The sequence below is a fragment of the Rhea americana genome, unplaced genomic scaffold (assembly GCF_003343005.1).
Source record: "Rhea americana isolate MKP2758 unplaced genomic scaffold, rheAme1 scaffold_189, whole genome shotgun sequence".
NCBI classification, from domain to species: Eukaryota; Metazoa; Chordata; class Aves; order Rheiformes; family Rheidae; genus Rhea; species Rhea americana.
The window spans coordinates 194,761-215,565 of NW_028186027.1; the positions used below are offsets into that span (position 1 = coordinate 194,761).

The window sequence follows — 20,805 nt, forward strand, 5'->3', positions numbered from 1 at the left end:
TAGTCATGTTCCAGTATTCATTGCATGTATGGTGTAATAGTATATGGCAATCAATATATTGCCATTCTGTGCATTCAGGAAATGTTAAAATGTGAGCAGATAAGTAGCTTTCATCAAAAAAAAAAAAAAAAAAAATGGCTTTAGCAGCAGTTGTAAACCACAACTCATGCTGTGATTAGTTTGCTGGAGTACTTTGTTACTTTGTAAATATGTTGCTACTAGTTTTCCAAGCTTGTCTTATGTGCAAGACTATAGTAAGAAACAGAACTTTAATTTCATAAAAATTCTGGAGCTTGAATCTGAAAAGTTTGATTCACTCTGCGTATCCTTCTAGCTCTACCCTGGTAGCAGCACTGTTAACTTTCAGGAATTAATGAGTTTCATTTTGATCCATAGAAATGTGACTCTTTTCTTCTTTTTTTTTTCTTTTTTTTTTCCTCTTCCTCTCCCTCCCTTGTTTAAAATTAGATTCTCAGAGCTATTGTTTAGGAAATGTTTTGAAGTATAGTAAATTGACTAAATATGGTGTGGTCCCCGTTTCGTTGCCAGCCAGCTTGGGACAGTTGTTCTTGGAACTGATGCCAGAATTCTTAAACACAAATTTGGAAAGTCTGGTATTTGACGAGAGCTGATGTGTGGGATGCAGACATTCAGCTGTTGCGTTGAAGCGCTGAAGTAGCCTTGCTGAGTGTGACATTGATTAAATCCTCTGGACTGTTTCAGACGGATTTTAACTTTCCAATACGCAGAGACAATTGGGCCGTGGTCCCGAAAAGAGCTGAGTGCTATTTTGCTCGTGAGCTCTGTCTGAAGAATGCCAGCATTCGGTAGAAACTGCTTGTCGAGATCCTTTTCCTGTAAGTTGCCAGTGTTTTCCTTAACAAGTGGTGAGCTGCGAGTGTGCTTTGCTGTCCTGTGTTTCTGCATTGCATGTTTGATGGAGTGAAAAAGCAGGGGCTGCGTGATTGTGGCATGTTGCTGCTTTTCTGGCCGTAGAAGTCTTCCGAAAGTGCATCTTTCTGCTGTTGAGTTGCTGTAAAAACAGCTGGCAGATGGAAAAGTGATTCAGTGTCTTTGTCAATCTGATGGTTGAGATAATCCTTCTCCTTGAAAGTGCTGTAAACGCTAGCTTGAAAGAGCCTTGGGCTGAGAGGGCGCAGACATCCAGGCAGAACAGTTCTGCCAGATAGTAGCCTTAGCTGAGATGAGATGAATTCTCAGTAAGTAAATACGAAAAAAAGCCCTCTTGTTTTCTGTGGGTGAGTGGTTAATTTGCTAGTGGTGATGGAAGGATCTCTCGCTGTTTATGATGTTAAGAGCTATGGTGGACAAAGTATCTGAGCTGCTTTTTGACGGGATGCTTTTTGAAGTGGCAGTGGCACTTCCCTCCGTAAACTTGCCTTTGCTTACAGCCGTGTGGGGAGTTGTGGCTGCCACAGCACAGCCTTTGCTCGGTTCRCTTGCTCTGGATGCTTGCTGCTTCCAATTCATGGTAATTTCTAGATAACTCCCTTTCTTTCGAATGCTGATGGAGATGATAATTCTTTGTTTTTATGCCTTTCTTTTTCTTCCTTTAGAGAGGAAGGACGTAATGTAAGAAAATAAAAGGAAAGTTTAGTTTAAAAGGTTTTAAAGTTTTTTTTTTTTTTTTTTTTGATTTGGTTTTAGCAGGTCTGGTTGTATGCTTACTGCAAACAAGACATTTCTGTTTTGAGAGAGTATATATTTATAGATGTTTTTATGTTTATCAATACATATTTATATATGCATGTGCACACGCATATCTTTGTAAACAAAAAATAATAGGCAACTTGCCAGCAAATGAAAACTTGCAAAATTTCTCCAGCAGTTTCTTCAGTGCAGGGTTTTGTGGTATGGCCCGGTGATGAGTGCTACTGGGCTGACTCTGTTCTGGTCATTACTATTTATTAACTCTGTGTAAATACCCCCGTAGTTGTGAGCCTGTTTACCCGTCTGTGTAATGCAAGTAAAGCTTGCCTAACCTTGCTGGGCATACATAATTAATGTGAAATGCTTTGAACTCCTGAGCATCTGGTAAGTGCCAAGAACAGTCTTTGTCAGAATGGGCTCAGTCACTTAAGTTTTGTTGCTCTGGGCAGAGATCTGGTCTACCAGTGAAATTCAGATCTTCCAGGAAGTGGGAATCGGTGTTTAAATCTGTTGCTCTTAGAGACCCATTTCTGTTACTGGATGTACCTGGTCTGTCTTTCAGGAGTAACGTATAGCATAAACATTTTGCCATTCGCCGCAGAGGGTGGGGGAGAATCTCCTTTTGGCTTCAGAACACAGAGGAACACTTCGTGCTCCCAGCATCTGGACAGACAGACAGTGATCTCATTTCAGTGTTTATTTTTATCCGCTTTTATTATCATTGTTAGCTTTATTGGACAGTGAGGAAGAGAAGGTAATGACTTAGTCTGATCCATAAAAGCACTAGCTCTAGATATGAGTAGGGGATTTCTGGATGCCGAGGAGGAGTGAAGCTGGTTATACAAATTAATCTGATTTCTAACATCAATGTTATCAGTTTAAATACACGGAAAAATTCATGGATTGGTTCAGTTGTCTTTGCTTGATCTTTATTTAGCTAATTGTCTGTTGATACTCTTTGTTTCCACTGAATGTCATAAAGATTGGAAAGCTTTATTTGTAAAGTCTTCACCCTGTAATTATATAAGGAGCTTGTATTGGCATACAAGCCAATCCGTATTTCTGTTGCTTTATAAGTTTGAATGTGATGATGCTGCAAGACAAGGGCTTGTAGTTGCTACTCAGAGAAAACTCCCTTCTGACTTCATTGATTTCTTTTCCAGCAAAGACAGTGCTATTACGTTGCATAACAGCAGGGAAACTCTCAGACTTCTGATGCACGTGGAAAGAGAACATAGTCTATGGCAGTTTACTGTTCTTTACATCTTTTTATTAAAGACTTTGTATATTGTTTGTGATGTTTGTGATTCTTTCTTTTTTCTTTTTTTTTTTCCTCCCATGATCCAACTGCAAAATCATTGAGGTTACCATGAAAGAAATACAATTTTAGGCTTTGTATTTCATCCTCGGCACTCCCCCCCCCCAGCTTAATTCTCAATAGAGAAAGAAGAGGATCTTTACTGTTTATGATTGTCTTTTAAGAAGTGTAGACTTGTAAATTACAGTATTATTCATCTCATTTTTTTTATATTTTATGGATTTTTTGGAGGCCTCCAATTAGACTGTAGAAGATTAGATAGTATTTATGCATATTTTGAGTGCATCTGTTAGCTTTTTACAATGTCAAAGCAAATTACACTGTTTTAAAACTTTTTCTCCTATGTATATCCTTCCTGTGCATGAAGTCACTTAATGAACTTGGGCATCTGCTGTGCTAGCATGCAAGAAAATGAATTTCTCATTGATTAAAAGCTGTTGTCCATTTACTTTAAAACAGATAGCATCTTTAAGTGGTGCATGATTTTGATCATTATCAATGCTAATGGTTAAGACTGTATTTGTATGAACACTAATAATGTTTTTATGGTAAAGAATCTTGATCTGCTGAAGGACTATGAACAAAGAACTCTTYTATAACTTGTAACACCTTGGGAAACGTAGCACCTATAAGATTCATTAYGAACATGGGTCAGTAAGCCTTATTTCTCAGGAAAAATGCTAACTGGTGTGTGAGAGTTTTCATTCAACAGGCAAGGCACTTGATTCTGATGTGGCCATGTGTTTGCTGCCCTCGCATTTTGGTAGTTGCATCTTTGCTGTTGAGTCAGGCTGCAGAATACCTTCCTTCTGCTTTAATGCTCTAAGGTTAGGCCCGCTTAACYGTCCCGCTGAACCTCTGTGGTATTCTATTACTTACTGACCTTGCAGATAAAATAAGTCATATTTTTTCCCTATATTTAAAATTTAATGTAGCTCACAGTAACCCGAAGCATAGGCTTTGCATGAAAATGCAGCAAATTTCAGTATAAGGAATCAAGTGTGGATAAACAGAAAATCTCTCCAAATCAGGCTGTATCCAGTTCAAGAACCATTCTAGGTATTATGCTACTGCTTCATAGTTATATCATTACTCATCTGTACTTCTTAAGTAAAAGTGTTGCCTTTCTGTATGAGTCATCCTTGCCTGCTCTGAGGTCAGCGGGAATTAAAAAAAAAAATGTTAACCTCTTGGAGATACTGTTTGTAGCATTGTGCAAACTCTATTTCACAATCTGAAATTGAAGCCTTTGAACAGTCATGGTCACTTGCGAGTTGGAGTTCACTCTGCTCTTCTGAGGTCTTAGAACTGCTGATGTGACTAAGATTCACAGGATTCAAAYAATTTATTGGGAACAAGTGAGTCTTGCTCTCCGTGTTACTTTGGTGGTAACGCTTCTGATGCATATGGAGCTGAAAAGGTAGGTGGCAAGCTGAGCGGCCAAGGAGCACACGTTACCCTCAGCTGGTAGAAAGCCCAGAGCTGATAACAGCCCCCTTGAGAATGGGGCAAAACCTAAACSCACAGTATGCTTCTTGTTAAGGTTTCTTGTTTGTTTTGAATGCWTAAATATATATATATWTWTTTTTWATCTAAAGGCTTGAGGTTGGCAGGATTTCWAGTAGAAGGCTGATCTKAAGAAATGAAGGGAGAATCCATCTGCTTCTGTACTGATTTGTYTTCTTTGGTTTTATTTTTAGTTTGCAAGTATGCCTGCCACAGGAAATGTGAAGAGAAGGTAAGCTTGTTCACTTTTCAGCTTGCTGATGATCCCTATGTATTTGAATTAGACTGTAAGAAATGTATCAACTAATTAAAAAGATTATTAGAACAAGTGCCTAGCTGTCGCAAAGAATCATTTTCTTTGAGGAACTGCTCTTGCAATTAATAAAACTTGGGACCCTGTGTAGTCAAAACATTTGCATCAATGGTTTAGTTTCTCACTCCTCTCACAGAAGGACATATTTCAAGCTGAAAACAGCAAACTAATTGTGTGAAATATAATCTACCCGGTGGTGCCAGTAAAGGAGAAAAAAAATCTGAATAAATGAGGTGTATTTTGCTCTTCTGGTTCTAAATTTTAMAGCAGTAGAGAATTAAATGCAAGCTTTGAGCCTAGGGTTATGAAAAATGCAAGTATATTACTAATTTATTTTCACTTTCTACTATAGAATGTTTCTACTTCCTATTCACTACTAGATTTTTGGKTAATTTTTAAAATTTCCAAGTCCCTTTTCATATAAAAGAATACTCTGGATAAACTAGGAAGCAAATGGAGGGCAGAGTTTTTATTGCTTCTCAGAATTGTACATTTTAAATTGAGTTTTGTTAACTTTGTGCTTAAAGCAAGTGTCACTAGTSACAGCTATGTTTTCAAAGCCCAAGATGAGAGTTTTTAAGTTAAAATGACTTTTAAAATAGATCTTGAATATCTGTAAAGTCTCAGGACAGCAGAAATCTATGTATATACAAAAAGACTGTTTTTCAGCTGACAAGTGTCAGAACATTGATCTGTGACATATAAGAACATTCTGAAATGAGGTGTGGGAGGAATAACCCTCTTACTCAAGGGTCCACACACTTTCATGAAGTGTGTGTGAAGGAGCAAATTAATACTAAACATGTTCAATTTTTGATTCTTCCTTTGGTTTCTATAATGAAAATACAAARATCAGAAACTTTATTTGTTGAGCTATACAGATTTTGTATATACTTAATTATGTGGGTGCTCAAAAGTGTTCCTGTAGGAAAGTTAGCTGAGAACCARAATATGGACAAATACTACCAGAGGGGAAAAACTAATGGTGCCACTCTGAATTTTTTGTTGTCTTCTCTTAAGTACGTAGCCAAAGAACTGACATTAAAAGCCAGTATATTGTTTGACACTGGATATATTTTTATTCTGATAATTGTAAACAAGGAGATGACAGGATAGATGTGGATAACATGTATTGTGCAGCACAGAAGGAGGACCCAAGAAAATGTGAATGAGAGTGCCAGTTATTATTCCTAGGTTGTTCTAACATATCACCTTCATGTATTGTGTATTTTTTTATTGTTATTTCACTGTTGGAAAATTTACACTGAATTAATGCAGRGTTTCTTTAATAATAATAAAAATCATGGATGTAAATGTAAAATCAAACTAGAAAAATCAAATTCCTTTCCACAAAGGTGTGATTTTTATTGTGAATACGTGTTTCATATCTTTGCTTTGTGGTTTTTTTTCCATTGGCACTGGCCTGATTAAATCTTTGGAGTAAAAACTATTGTGCAGATCAGTCCCAAGTTTTCAGGTTTACATAGAGATCTGAAAAATTAATTGACAGAAAGACTATAGGATCTGTCAAGTCATCATTTTGTGTGATTGTGTTGTGTGAAGCTGTAGCAGGACTGGATCAAACCGGGGCCAGTACAGTAGCACCCAGGCATTAGACAAATCCACTAGTGTTAAATTCCTTTTTGCTGTGCTGTTGGTAGCTGAAATGAGATGGATACTTCTGTGTCTCAGATGTCTTAAAACTTCCATATCCCTAGATCTGTGGAAATCAAAGACAYTTAAACACTGTCACAGGTTAAATAWAAAAATCTTGGAGGGCATTACTTTGCTTTCCTACAGCCACCTTCATGGGACAGTGTTACCTGCTTTTTAACCAAAACTGTTGATCAATATTTGCTAAGCATGAGGACTGGGCTTGTAACAGTTACAACACTTGAGTTTTTGGAGACTACAGATCTGTCCCTGTCTGTCTTATTGTCTGATGCTTGGCCTTGAGGACAGATTTGTTTGTTTTGATGTTTCCAAGAAATATAAATACATTTAAGAGGAGAACCTGTAGTAAGTACTTTGATTTCTTGGGCCATTCTGGGAAGTTTTGGTAAATAAAAGTTGGAGTTGGCTGAGAATTTCTCATTTGGAGAAGAAAGTGGTACTTGTGCTTTTGGAGATGTGTCATGTTATATAGTATGCTGAATAAATGCAAAATCTTGTTCTTTCCTCAAACAAAATAGTAAAATGCAAACAGTAGTAGTTAAATGTGCAAATTAGATAAGGCTTTTTAAAGTTTTTCATCATCTAAATCCATAATTTCAAGGCATTTTAGTAGTAACTAGTGATATAAATGTAGTGATAGTAGTCTAGAAATAGAAGTTTTGTACAAAGAGATACATTTTATTAGGTTAGATGATGCARTTGATCCCTCCTTGTATGTTAGCTTTGGTTCTCCAAACAGCACATACAGGTGACAGCATAGACTTCCACTGGGGAGAATGTGATTTGTTGGTAATGTTGGAAGCTTGTAGGTTTGCTTGGGTAGCTGCTGTATAGTTCTTGAGTTTCCAGCAGTTATGGTACAGAACCAATGCTGGAGACTGTGATTAGCAATTCCTTAAACTTTTTCTCGGAGACCAATCATTTCATKCATGTGCTATATTTTATAAACAGGAAATCATATTTCAGCTAGTATTTATGCTGTCAGGCGTCTGGGTGTTGGGTGTTGAAAAGACTAATACATGGAGTGCCAAAAGTATATGATAGCATAACTATCATCTAGATACTGGTATATTTTGATTTTTAAATAATTGAAAGGAAATTACTAGTGTGTATTACAGMAGATTAAAAAAGTAAAATGTGTAAGCGAGATTAGATTGAATGCTCAGGGGTTTCATACAAGAGATTTTTTTTCATTTTTTAGAGAAGTAATAAGCCAACAAGTAGTTAAAATTCTGAATTGTTCTATGCATCTTTGTTGTTCTTCCCTACTTGGATGAGGGTCTAGCTGGCTCTCTGGGACGATGTTGTTGTAGTGTCCAGGTGTCACGCTGTGCGTGAAGGTTAAGATCTGAATCTTGTCTCCATTACTTGACATGGCTGCTGTATTTTTGGTTTGGTAAATTAAAGATATAAATGGTTCTGGTGGGTTTTGTGCTGGATTGGGAATATACTAAGACTATCTAAAGATGTTGAAGGCAAGCTTGAGAAAAGCTGTAGCCATAATCACATGCACWGATTCAGATCCAGTTGAGGCTTGTGGGAAGAGTTTCATGGACTCTGTCTGCCCTGGAAGTATCCGTCCTCTGTAGAATATATTTTACTTACAAGGCAAGTATGCATCTTTTTATAAAAACTACCTTGTTCACAGCTTAGAGGGAATGACTACTTTTACATCAGTTAAACATCCCCCAGGATATAATATGTAAGCAGTTAGTCATCTGAAAGTCATGCAGAAAGAGAAGGAATGAGAACAAAGAAAGTTGCATTTTTGGTATCCTTGTAGTAATTTTTGAAAAGAATAATGCATCAGCACAATAAAGTATTAACCCAAAGACTGCTGAGGTCATGAATGTTCATAAAAAACATTATTTTGCGCAACTCTATCCGTAAAGTTCCATAACAAAACAAATAATGTTGGTAAATATGTTCAGGTAAAAACAGCAGCATAAGCTTTTCACCAGCAACAGTACAAGGCTGGTTTTCAGGACTTCTGAGAGAATTCCAATATTATGCTTGTTAATGAAAAACAAAGTAAAATTTATATACTATGAGTCATCCATGAAAATAAGGCTTATGTAGACATGAAAATAAAATGGGCTCTGAATTTGTTCCAAATGTGTACAAATGAAGGAAGAATGAATTTTGAACTTTGTCTGAAAGTTCGACTTCTTCAAGTTAGAATGGAATCTGAGTAAATTCCGTGTGAGTTTTTTAGTTGTCCCTATTGTAACACCGAATGAGAGAATAAAAAATGTAGGCAAGCCTTGTAGTAAGACTTCCAAATCTAGGGCACACCCGGGAGGGGGGAAAAAAWTTGAAGCTATAAAAGCAAAAGAAAACATGGAAGCAGGGATTAGTATGTTGCACTTTCAGCCAGTTATATTCAGTGCCATTACCATATTTGCAAAAAAGATGATTGTAGAATGTGAAATTACGTAGCGTAAATCCACAGGATGATGTTGATACAAGTGCTAAAATTGGATGAGTTGTAAAAGCAAGCTTAACTTCCCCCCCTCCACATTGTCTTGGAAATATCTGTGAAAAAAAAATGCAGACAGACGTGAATGTGGTAGATGACTGTATATAAAGCCTTAAGAGAGAGATTCATCTCTGTCAGATTCCTATTTGCAATTTAGCCCTGAAGGGGGGAGCTGAGCGGAGGAATTAATGGAAATTAAGGACCCACAAATTTGAAACAGATGTCAGGAAGCACTTTTTCATGCAGAAAGCAACAAATATGTTGAGAAGTCTCCCAGACAAGCTTGTTCAGATGAAAAGCAGGGAGGCTGCTCAGGACTGAAGCAATCTAATTCCGTCCTGGGGAAACGGAGCTCTCAGCGCTCCCTGCCATGGATGGGCTAGTCAAGCGGTCTGCTCTGAACGAGTCCCTGACCTCTTATAAACTGTGATTTGTGAAGCTGTCTGCTGTTCCCTGCCAGCACAACATCAAAGATCTTAATGTAAAGGGACTTGCAGAAACATTTGACTTTGGATGCAGCCTGTCAAGCAGTCTGTGTGCGTACGCAGTACTCAGTGGATCCCTTCCTCACTCATCAGCATTCTACGTCGGCAGCACTGAGCTCTGACAGCCCTGTTGCTCTGAGCCTCAGAAGTCTGAGATACGTTAATGGAGAGATGTGATTGTATCTAAACAGAGACTTTTCTTCAATATTCTGGCTACACCCACTCAAAGTTACAGATTATCCTGTTAACATATGTGTGTGCTCATCAAAGTGGCTTGATGAACCGTGCTTTGAAGCATTTTCTGTGCGTTGATAGAAAAGAGGGCCCAAGAAAGCTGCCCTTCAGCTGAATGGCATCATGCTAATTTTCTGGGCTGTGGTGATGCCTTTTTGCTTACAGAAAGCCCTTGTAAGCTTGTCATTGACTTCACATAGATTAAATTATTGTAATTTATTTGTTTTTTCAGCATACTGTTTTAGAAATAAACCTATCCTTTTAAATTGTTATTTTATTATCATAATGTAGCATTTTGACAATTTACTAATAAAAATAGCAAGGACAATTTTTGTGCTATAGTTATCTTCTGTGCTTTTTCTTAAAGTGGTGAGGGAGGAAAATCATTCTAGAGGAAAATGTCCACTATTCCTGTGTGTACTAAATTTTAAAACTGTCACTAAAAGGTGGTGCTTTTTGTTTCTTTTGTTTTTTTTTATTTTTACAGTGAAAAAGACATGAGAATAAATTCTGAAATAATTTTGATTTGCTGTACAAATCTCAGATAATTTGGATAATTAATATCTTGTGTTGCCTCAATCCTGACATGGTTTACTTGGAGACTTTTCTGTATGGCTGTCTATTCAGAGCTAGGTATGTAATTAAAGTTCGTTGAGGTTTCAGAAGCTACAGCATGTATAATGCCCTAGGGCTTTGCTCTAGCTTTATGACTTGAGTTCGCTTTGTTTTGTAGGATCATCTTGAGGCTCCCCACCGCCTCAGTGCGATATAGGAATACTCATCAGTCAGACCGCAGGTTTTTTGTTTAGCTCTCTATCCTGGGATACTTTTTTTTTTTTCCCCTGTCTTTCTTTTACTTTCACTCTGTCAGTTATGTGCGTATGTGGTGCAGAGCTGAAGCATTAAAAGGCTTCCTCTCCAGCCCAACTTTGCTCTTTGGAGCCTTGGGGTTTGAAAACCACTTTTGAACTATCCCTTCTCCTATGGGAAAATCAAAAGGGTGAGGGTGAACCTTGTGAGCTGTACTTTCTGGACGTATTTCTTGTATGCTAATTCTCTCCCCTGAGACCTGGCTTGGTATTAAGTCCTYATTTTATTAAACTCATAAGCAAATGCTTAAATTCTCATAAAATCAATAGATTTAAGTATGTACTGATGACTTGTGCTGAATCAAGATGTCCAAGGGTGTGCARTGCCATGAGCTTTCCTAGGGAGCGCTGCCTATATCCTTAACCTGGAAGATATTTTTGCTAGAACTAAGCCAAAAAGACATTTTCATTACATAATACAGCTTGATCCTTTGCCAGTCTAAAATGATGTTTCAAGGAAACAAATATACTACTGCAGATGGCTCTATGACTTTTTCCAGTTTCACTAGGATTCATTTAATTATATATGGAGCTTGATTCAGCACGCTTCCCTTTTTCACCTTTCAAGAAGCTGTCTAGACATCTTAAAGGAGTGCAGAATTAATCAAAGCTTCAGAATTTRTATTACTGGTCTAAAATCCTTGTTCAGACTAATTTCCTGAGCAGCAGTGTGCCACTGACTTGGTAAAGTCAGACCAAGCAGTTTATTATCTTCAAACTCTGTAGTTTATTTTTCTTAGAGAAGTAGCAGAGGTATAATACAATTTTAGCATTTCTCCTTTGTAGAGCCAACAAAATTGTTTTYAACTCATAAAAGGTACAAATTCTGATACGACACTGTCCTGTTATTTTTCTCAAAGCCCACATTTTTCTAATTTTTTTTCCAAGCATTGGTGTTTGGGAAAATGTAATTCTTGCCTTGACCCTGCTCTCCCTTTTTCTTTAAACAGTTTAAGCTATTGCTGACTAAAGAGGATTGGAAGAAGACTCCTTCCCTCCCCCCCTAACCCATAGTCCCTTGTGACACTCTAATCTTTTTCTTTCTTAGACTCTTTAACGGTCTAGGAAAGACAAACATGATTACGGAAGAATGCATAGAAATAAAAAATGTAGCTTGAATTACTATAAAAACAGTACTTTCAACACTTCGATGGGGAGCCAAAAAGCAATTGCAGCAATAAAAATAAGCAAGGAGTGATAGATAGTTTTGGTCCTGGATTGCATGTTCAACTTGTATTACAAAAATAAAGAACTTCCTGTCATAAATTTATATATATGAAAGAGAGACTAATATTGGTCAGATATTTTCTAAAACACTCTAGAGATTTTGAGCACAAGCTCTGTTGCCTCTCAAAAGGATCTACTTACTGACTTTGTCACTGGGGTGGTACTTGTATCGCTTTGCGAATGAACCTTGCCCTTGCTTGAGGGAACCTTGCAAGGTTGTAAGACTGGGTGTTTTCTAGCATGGGCACTTTGGCCCTTGGGGCAAACAGGCATAAAGGTGGATAGTTTCACTCTAGGAAGAGAATCAGCAGTCCTTGGCAGTATAGAGGGACGGATACTTGAGATGAATGTGGTATGCTGCCATACGGTAACCTATCTTCTGCCTGTTTGGAGCAAGAAGGAAGGATCCTCCTCCCTTTTGTACAGGAACAAGGAGAAGAGATTGCTAATTTTGTTRTTCTTGCCAGAATCCCAAGACAGTATTGCACCGGATTTATTGCTTAGTTTACCTTAATTAAATTTAGTTTAGAATCTTGATGTTTAATATGATAGTTTCCACCAAGTGGCTGGCAGATACGTGTACTTATGTTCCCMCTCTCTTGTATGTGTGCATCTCTATAATACATGCACACAAGCGAACAAGGGAACTCTCTGTATGAAATAACACTCTCTTTTTCAGTCTGGCTTCTCCATGAACAGTGGTAGGCTTAATGCACTGTAATTCACTATAACCGTTGTAATTCATCTGGAATGTCAATGGAACTTGAACAGAAATTCACCATTATCTGCATGCAACATAAGCACATCCCAGTTCATCCTTGCTGGAGATCAGGTAACTAGAAAACAGTTATAGACAGTGCATTTGTATTAGTTGTATTGCAACCAAATTTGTATTTTATTTCTTATTTTGGATTATTTTCATGTTTTCCTCCTGCATTTGTAAATAATACTGAATTCCCCCCCCCCCCCAAAAAAAAGAAAACTTTAAAAAGTACAAGTATTTTACCTGAAGTTTGTTTTTATCTTCAGAACAATGGTACTTATTTTCATGTTCTGTGCATTTTCTTCTCTGCTTCTGTTTTTAATTTTATGTCAGTTGTATCAGGAGTCTAGTTTAAATCCTGACTTCAGATGCATACACTTGGCTTCTTTTGATTTTTTTTTTTTTTTTTTTTTTAATGGGGAGGGCGGTTAAGAAATTTAAATGTACATCTTGTATTTAAAAGTTCTTCACTGTCTGCTGAAAGTGTGCGGTGCAGTCATTCAGGAATAGTGCTTCTAGTGCTTCTGTTTTCCGCTGAAATTGTGTGAACAGAAAGGTGGTGGTTTCTCCCTCTGTGTGCAGTGTGCTGTATGTCCTGATTGCAATACACTACTTACTTGTTCATTGCTGAAACATAAAGGAGCACCTCTCTAGACTTCCATTAGTGCTGAAAGAAAGAGTCCTTTTACTTCAGCAATGTCCCAGGCAAAGGGACTGAAAAAAAAATGAACGGAACTAAATCATTCTGTTGTTAGCTTATGAGGTTTCAGGGGAAAGGTGAAACTAGGAAGAGATTGATAGCAGAAGCAAGAACGCAGTAGGCTGGACCCTTCAAGGTGATGGCAAGGCACTTTCTCTTTAAATGAGCAAAACTACTGAGATTTGAGGTTATTTAACACAACTGGAAGGCAGACAGAACTGAATGAAGGGAGCATTATCTGGGAAATCCAAGTGATGTTTCCGCTAGTTTTTGATTTCTGCTACTTTTTGATTGCTGCACTGAAACCGTTATGAGATTGGCCCAGTATGTTCTCAGGGGCATTTGGGCAGTTTGGAAATGGAAGCATCTATGATCCTTGGATGTCGCCATTTCTCAAACTATCGCCAATATTCTCTTCTTTTGAGGGTGGTTGTAATATATCTTTCTTTCCTGTCTATTCGCATGCTGTCCCAGCTTGCTATTGATGGAAGTCAGCACGTGTAGTCAAAAGGGAGGAAAGAATTTGTCTCTGAATGTTTAAAATGATACAAAAACAGAACAGAAGCCAGATTTTGCAAGAGATCAACATATGTATTGCTTTCCAAAGAGATGTCTGTGACATTGGTGTAGTCCCAGTTTAAACATAACATTTCTTTTTAACTTTGTTTCTGACCTTTTTTGTATTTATACTCTGTTGCAGTTCATGTGCTACAGTTTAATGTGTCAAGCTTTCTGAGAAAAATAAAGGAATTTTTTGGGGAGGAGACATGTTTTAAAATACTGCAGACTTTTCACATGGCTACTCATGGTTTATCAAACATCAATTATTTTTGAGTGTATTTTTTAAATAAAACGTTTAGTTTTAAAATCATTTAGCAACCTGGAGAAGATTTGCTTTTTTGAGATCAATAAAATACCATCAGCTTTTACTCCTTAGTCAATATGGCACTGCTAAAAGTGTAGATTAAAACTGTCATAAGCAGAAATGTATATGTGGCAACTTTGCTTCTCGAAGGGTTTGTGTGAGCTTTTTCTTTGATTTCAGCATATATGGATTCAAAAGTCCCCTTTCTCTTTAACTCTTTCAGATTTTGGGCAGATGGAATCCAGGACTAAAGTGAGAACTTGTGCCATGTTGTTACCAGGAGAAAACCATGTGAACTTTTGTGGTTAATGCATTTCTGTGGGCATACATAAGTCAGGTTCACTGCATGCGCTACAGAGTTTAAGGATTTTTTTTTTCCCATACACAATGTTTAACACGTTGTATTACCACACATGCAGCCATTTTAGTGTTGGTTGGCATTGTGCTAAAATAAAAATCTTTTTGCAGTTGAAGGCCAAGGGATTACTACATGAGTTTTGTAAATGAGATTTGCAGCTCGAAACAGCCTTTGGATTTCTCCTGGTTGCCCTAGAAGTAGTATGCTGAGGTAATGCTAGATCCTTCTATCTGCAAAAATATTATGCCCTGTGCTAGATTTAATATCACTATAACGAACTGTTCAATGAATGACCCTTCTCATTGAATCTAAACTGTAAGGTATTGAGTGACACAGGGATTTGAAATTGCTTTTTATGGGCATAAAGCTTGCATTGTTGAAGTAGCAGAAGGGCTGTGCTAGAGGATTGTGTGTTGGGCAGTTCATTTGCTGGGCCTTTTCCCAAATTAAAATGCATTTTAAAGTATGCTAATGTTTTCCGATAAGAACCCTCATTTAATCTTACTTTYAAAGACAGTTGGCAATGTTGTGCAAGACCCAGCTGGTACATGTACAACTTCAAGGTTTGTTTGTTTCCTTGCAGTTTTTCTTTTTAAAACAAATCCTATGATTTATAAGGGGGAGGGGGGAAGAATAAGATGAGTAGTGAGGGAAGGATATAAAACGATTTCTGTTTTTCTTTGTTAACCATCAGATTATGGATACATTACAGTTCCCAGTGAGAAGTCTGTATCCATCATGAAAACCTCAGGAGGGTTTTTTTGTTTGGTTGGATTTTTCTTCCCTTGAAAACTCCCTTTCCTCCTCCCTTGAAAACTGCTCATTTTTGGCAGAATTTGGGAATCTCTTCACTGGCTCTGATTCTCTCTGTATTAAATACAAGAGAGTTCACATAGACTTCCCCTGCCTTTTTTTTTTTTTTTTTTTTTTTTTTTNAAGGAAAGATTTGTCAAGCCTTTAAAGAACACAGGAACGATACCTTTCATACTGCTGCTGCTTGGAACTCTCACTTAAGGCATATTATAGCGTATATCACATTCATCTCTGGGAAAGGAATCAAATAGCTTACCACAGCGTGCCATCCTTTCTTTGTGCATGTGGTGGTGGTGGTGTTTGTTTGTTTATATATATATTTTTAAATAAACTGTTTACCCTTGCTGTACATAATCATAGCTTTTTATGTAAGAGGCTTTATTTCTGTATCTCTTGTTACAACTAAAGACAGATCTTGAACATCTTGGAGTGTATTGTGAACATCAACAGTGACAGTAATTAGGTAGTATGCAAGATGTTCCCATGATGTATAGCGTTTTGCGCTGTTACTGTTTTATACTGTATTGATGTGTGTGTCTACTCCTAGCAACCGGATGAGTTCCCTCTTGCAATATTCCAGATGTATCATGACATGGTCAGACTCTAAAAGCCCCAAATGTTGGATCAACCCTCGCATTGGATTGCAAGAAGTTGCCTTACTGACATGACAAAAGAATAGAAACTCTACTAGAGACATTATTGATAACAGCAGTATTGTGGAAATAYGGTATGAGAGCGAGTACTATGTGTTTTGAAAGTTAGGAGCTCCATCTCTGAAAAAAATCTGGATGTTTTATATTAGCAGCAAGCTCAAATGTCTACTTTTCATCAGAATTTGCTTATACTATATTTGTGTGGTAACACAGCATTTCATAGTATTCCACTAGTAATTATTTTGARAAGATAGTCTCCCTTGTCTCTTTCTATCTTGTTGAAAAAAAACCATTTGAAATACTCCCACAATTGCAGCATTATAAAGCAAATACAGTTGTGGTGAAAACCATCTGTTTGAGAGGAGCTGTCTTTGACAATAAAAGTTATTTATTGAAGTCTGTCATAGGAAGAACATTTTGTACCTTTGCATTGTTTCTCTTTTGAACAGCTGGAAAATTTAAGAAATATTTGAAATGATTTTTTTTTTTTTTTTGAAATATGTTTTTTGAGAGCGTAAGAAACTTGTAATCTAAGTGACTGGAAGGATCGGGATTGTGGTATAAGAAAGTCAGAAATGCTGTAATACTAATTAGGACACTTGCACTGTCTTACTGTCAGCCTTCAACAAAGCTGTTTTACTCTCAAAAATGAGCAGATTGGAGCCTAACAGAGGGGGCCATTACTTACAACACCAGAATACATTTTAGTGAAAAAGTGAAAGGTTTCTGCTTGGTTCTCAACCCTTCGGACTAGTTTGTGTTGTGACTCAACTGAGAATGGTAAGTCCATGTATGTGAATTGTGCTGATTTATGGAAGAAGAAATATAACTTTGTAATGCAGGAATGCCATGATAGATGACTGTGAAAGAAACGAAGTACAGCTAACTAAAATCACAAGTATGGATGTGTGTGTGTGTGTGTGTATATATATATTTGTGTGTATATATATGTATGGATATGTTTTTAATGTGGCCTTTTAGGTGGTATGAAGCCTGTACCTATAAATAACATGGAGACCTTGCTTTCCCCTCTATTCCATCCAGTCCAATTTTCTTCTCTCTAGGAATGATTAGATCATTTATTCATTTAAGCTACTGCTTCATTATGTCTGAGTTTGAGATAGTCGGATTCATGCAAACTACAGTGTTACTCGGCACTTGCTCCACTGACTTGAGCTCTGTGGTGACTGAAGGCGGGAAAAAGAGGCAAAGCATCAAAGTGCTTGACTTTCATCAGGCCTCTAAAGGTACCTGTGTAGGATTTCTCTGGGGACTTGTGTGCTCAGAAATTGTYTGTATTTCTGTGCTCGCAAATTGGATTTTGGAGACCCTTTAGAAGAAGTCACTTTTCGATAGTTCTAGAGACCGTGGGTAGGAAAATGTAAAAGCATTTGACCATGCAGTGTGGGAGAGCTGTCAGTTGTGTGAGTGTGGCCTGCAAGTGCTTGATGGCTAAGCCATCCAGGAGAGGAAAGAGTATKGTTCCTTGAGCCCATGGAACTCGTTCTCATCAAAAAGGTCAGATTTCCTTGATTGCCTTGCACACTAGGAGCAATGTTGGAATAATTAGTCCTGGCATTGAGAGATCCAAAGCCAGGGCTTCAAGTTTGCTTGAGAAGGGCACTTCTGGACGAATTTTGCCCCAGATCTAAAAATAAAATGTATTCCCCCTGGCTATTCCTCTTTYGGCTTTCAGTCCTGCAGAAATGTAAGAACGTGCCTAACAAAGCATGTGACATTGCCCAGAGGGCTTCAAAGGTACCTTTCCCATGTAGAAAGCTGGACGTAGGTTGACATACTTTGCTTGAGTGGCAATTGCTTCTTGTAGCTGCTATTTTGTTTTCTACTAGGATTGGGACTTCTCTTTGGAGAGTAAACTAACTTGCTGCTAAACATATTGGGGCTAAGTAATCACCTGGCTCTTTGGGACACCAGTGGTTCAGCATGTGAAGGTGGAGTAAAGAGCACAGTGACCTCTCTGAGCAGCAGAGGAAAGAAATTGTGCTTGGCTGCTGCTTACAGTGTTACTTTTATGTAACCTCAATTCCTACTGTTAAAGTATGTTCACTTAACTATAACAAGCACTGACGTGTGACTTGTTTTCCTGAGATGTGTGGTCTTCTCAGAGAACTGAGTCAAATGCTCGTTCACGGAAGGTCGTTGTACACAGATTGCTGTTGTTTAAGTGCACTAATGTTGATAGCTTGCTGTAATAAATTGCTTTCCGTAAGAGCTCCRACAGTAAAAATGATTTTTTGGGGGAGGTGTCTTATCAGAGTGAATGTTAGGAGGTGGCACACCTGGTTTCAGTAATTATAGATTTTCTGTTTTTTCTCAGTGTATGCCATAAATTTACCATGAAGRCCTGCATTTTCCCCTTTTGTTCTATTCTTCTGTTCTAAAATATAATTTATCCACTTAACTCGTGTGAAACAGTCCCTGTAAAGTGACACAGCATAACATTCAGCCTGACTCTTATGCTGCCGGCTTGTTGGAGTCGCAAGGCATTTTTTCAGGCACAATGTTATACCTGCCTGTTCCCTACAGACGTAGTTGAGATTAGGGCTGCAGGGGACAACTAAGTAAGCTTATTCATATGCCAGAGCTGATCATCTAAATATACAGAATAAACAAGATGGGGAGATAAGGTGGCTGCCCTACAGCTGGCTGTGGGGCAGCCTGGAGCTGCAGGTAGGACTTTTTTCTGGGTTTTGACTTGCATAATAGCCATTCTTCTCTCTCTCTCTCTTTTTTTTTTTTTTTTTTCCCCTGCTGTCTGGGCCTGAAAGAAACCTCTCTGTGAGAAACTGAGGCTTGGCCTCATGTCAGGCTCTGGACCTGGGTGCTTGTTGCCTTTGGGGCCCTGCCTAGACAAGGAGCATGATCTGGAGTTATACTGTGCGTAGATGTGGCTTATACCTCCGCTGGTGCCGCTGCCAAGTCCAGACAGAAAGGTGATGTACACATTGCAGACTGGCACCTTCTTCTCTTCAAATAACTTTGTCTTATTGGGAGATTTTTTATTTTCYGAAGGTGGGTAGCCTACATGTAACWGCCRTTCTTTCCTCAATAAAAGCATGTGTGGGAGCAGAAGAGGAGGAGAGCGTGAGAAGAGGTCCAATGGGATAAAAGAGAACAAAACCAAGTCTCGACTAAAAAGTGTGGCAAAGTTTAGACTAATTCCTTATTGTGAAGGATTGCTAGAACTAGTGGTAGACRTAAGTGCTTGGTCATGGTTTAGAAACAAGGATGTTTCAGCAGCCAGTCTCTGGGCTTGCATTTCTGAGCAATGTGACCAACAGCTGTCCTGAAGGATTTTGGTGAATATCCTGTTGGAGAAGTTATTCTGCCTCTTTGACACAAGTCTTGCAGGCCTTCTGCCAGGAACTGAAACTGAAACCAGGCCTGTGCTAGGTTGTCATACTTATCCTTGGACTGCCTGATTTGGAGAACTGCCTTCCCATTCCTGTTCCTTCTTGTGCTGTATGTATTTATACATTAAACTGCCATATAGCGGGTTGCAGAGAGACACCTTGCTGCAGAAGGATGGTTTTCAACTGCAGGGAAACGAACCTTCTCCTCCCACGCCCCAACCCTGTTACTTYACCAGGAAGGCAGTTGTATGGTAACTGCCTTCTTGTCTTTCCGTGATGCTGAATAGAGAGGACTGGCGTTGCTGGTGTCCTACCTCACACCACATTTTCCTCTTTGTAATAGCTATAAAACCATTAACCTCTCCCACTCCCCAATTTCAACCTAAGCTTGTTTTATTTTAATATTACTTTCATGCTAGCTTTAGTACTCTCCTTAGAAAGTCCCCTGTCCCAACTGTTAGAGGAGTCGTGCAGGCTGAGCACTGCCCTCCCTGCAGCTCASTCCTCTCTCCTCCTCCTCAGCCCTTTGGTACCATTTCCTGGGTGGTGCCATCTGTGCCCATGGGAATCACCGTGTTAATGCCCGCAGCTCTGTCAGCGCTGCTGCACGGATCCTGGAAGCAGCTTCGAAAGCCTGAGCAATCACWTGGAAATATATATTAAAGACCAAACGTCCTGAAGTGCAGCAGGTCTGGCACACATCTTGTTTTCTCTCAAGAAAATCCAATCAATGCTAATAGTTTATTCCTTTGGGAGAGGAAAACGTCCATGGAGCTGTATCGTTTCTGCTTGCCGGAGCCTTTTCTTGTAATGTTGCAAGATTTGTTTGACTTTGCAAATGAAGCATGTTTTCTCATGGGGATTATACCAAAATAAATAGGCCTGTAATCCTGAAAGGATAACATAGTTCCCTGAGGAATGTGTACCTAATTAAGCTCAGAGAGGCCAGAGCTCGTACAAAGGAAGCAGAAGTAAAGTCTCGCAAAGATGCATGCCGCTGAGGAAAAAAAGAGGGTGGTTTTTTTGTTTTGTTTTCTAACTCTTCTTTAGAGAAGCAAGAAAAAGGAGATATTCTGAGCAAAGGTATTATGGTTTTGCGCTAATCTTGTATCRTTTACAAAGCATTTCAATCTACGTTATGAACCTGTAGTAAACAGATGAAACCTGGCGTAACAGTAGCTAGTACTCAGTTTACAGTCTGGACTGGCAAACCAAACAACAGTGCAGGGAGTTAGTGCAAAGTCCAGTAAAAAATCTCATCTTAGGATCCTGGCTCCTATTGGCAGCTGGTTTAACCGTTGGTCCTGGCATCCAGGCTCTGCTGAGTTTCTTGCCCTTTGCTTTTGAACTCTGTTGGATCTAGTCCAATAATCTGATAAAGAAAAGGACTTCACTTCTGCTTACCTGTTTCCGATTATCAGAGAAACGCATCCGTTTTTGTTTCTGGGGATCTTCTGGTTCATGGGAACTTTAAGGAGGTTCTTCCATCTTGTCTTTTTTCAA

The 20,805-nt window shown here is 38.4% G+C and overlaps 1 protein-coding gene across 15 annotated transcripts in view; it reads left to right on the plus strand.

Moving 5' to 3' along the window:
- Positions 1-20,805, plus strand: part of TNS3 (tensin 3) — a 304,187-nt gene that overhangs the window by 125,119 nt on the left and 158,263 nt on the right. For 13 of the 15 annotated variants that reach the window (XM_085302207.1, XM_085302209.1, XM_085302203.1 and 10 more), the window contains one exon: positions 4,690-4,727. In XM_085302207.1, the coding sequence (XP_085158333.1) occupies positions 4,690-4,727 (38 nt within the window). Of the gene's footprint in view, positions 1-633; positions 858-4,689; positions 4,728-20,805 lie in introns of those variants that run through there. The other 2 variants (XM_085302211.1, XM_085302213.1) reach the window with 1 other exon arrangement.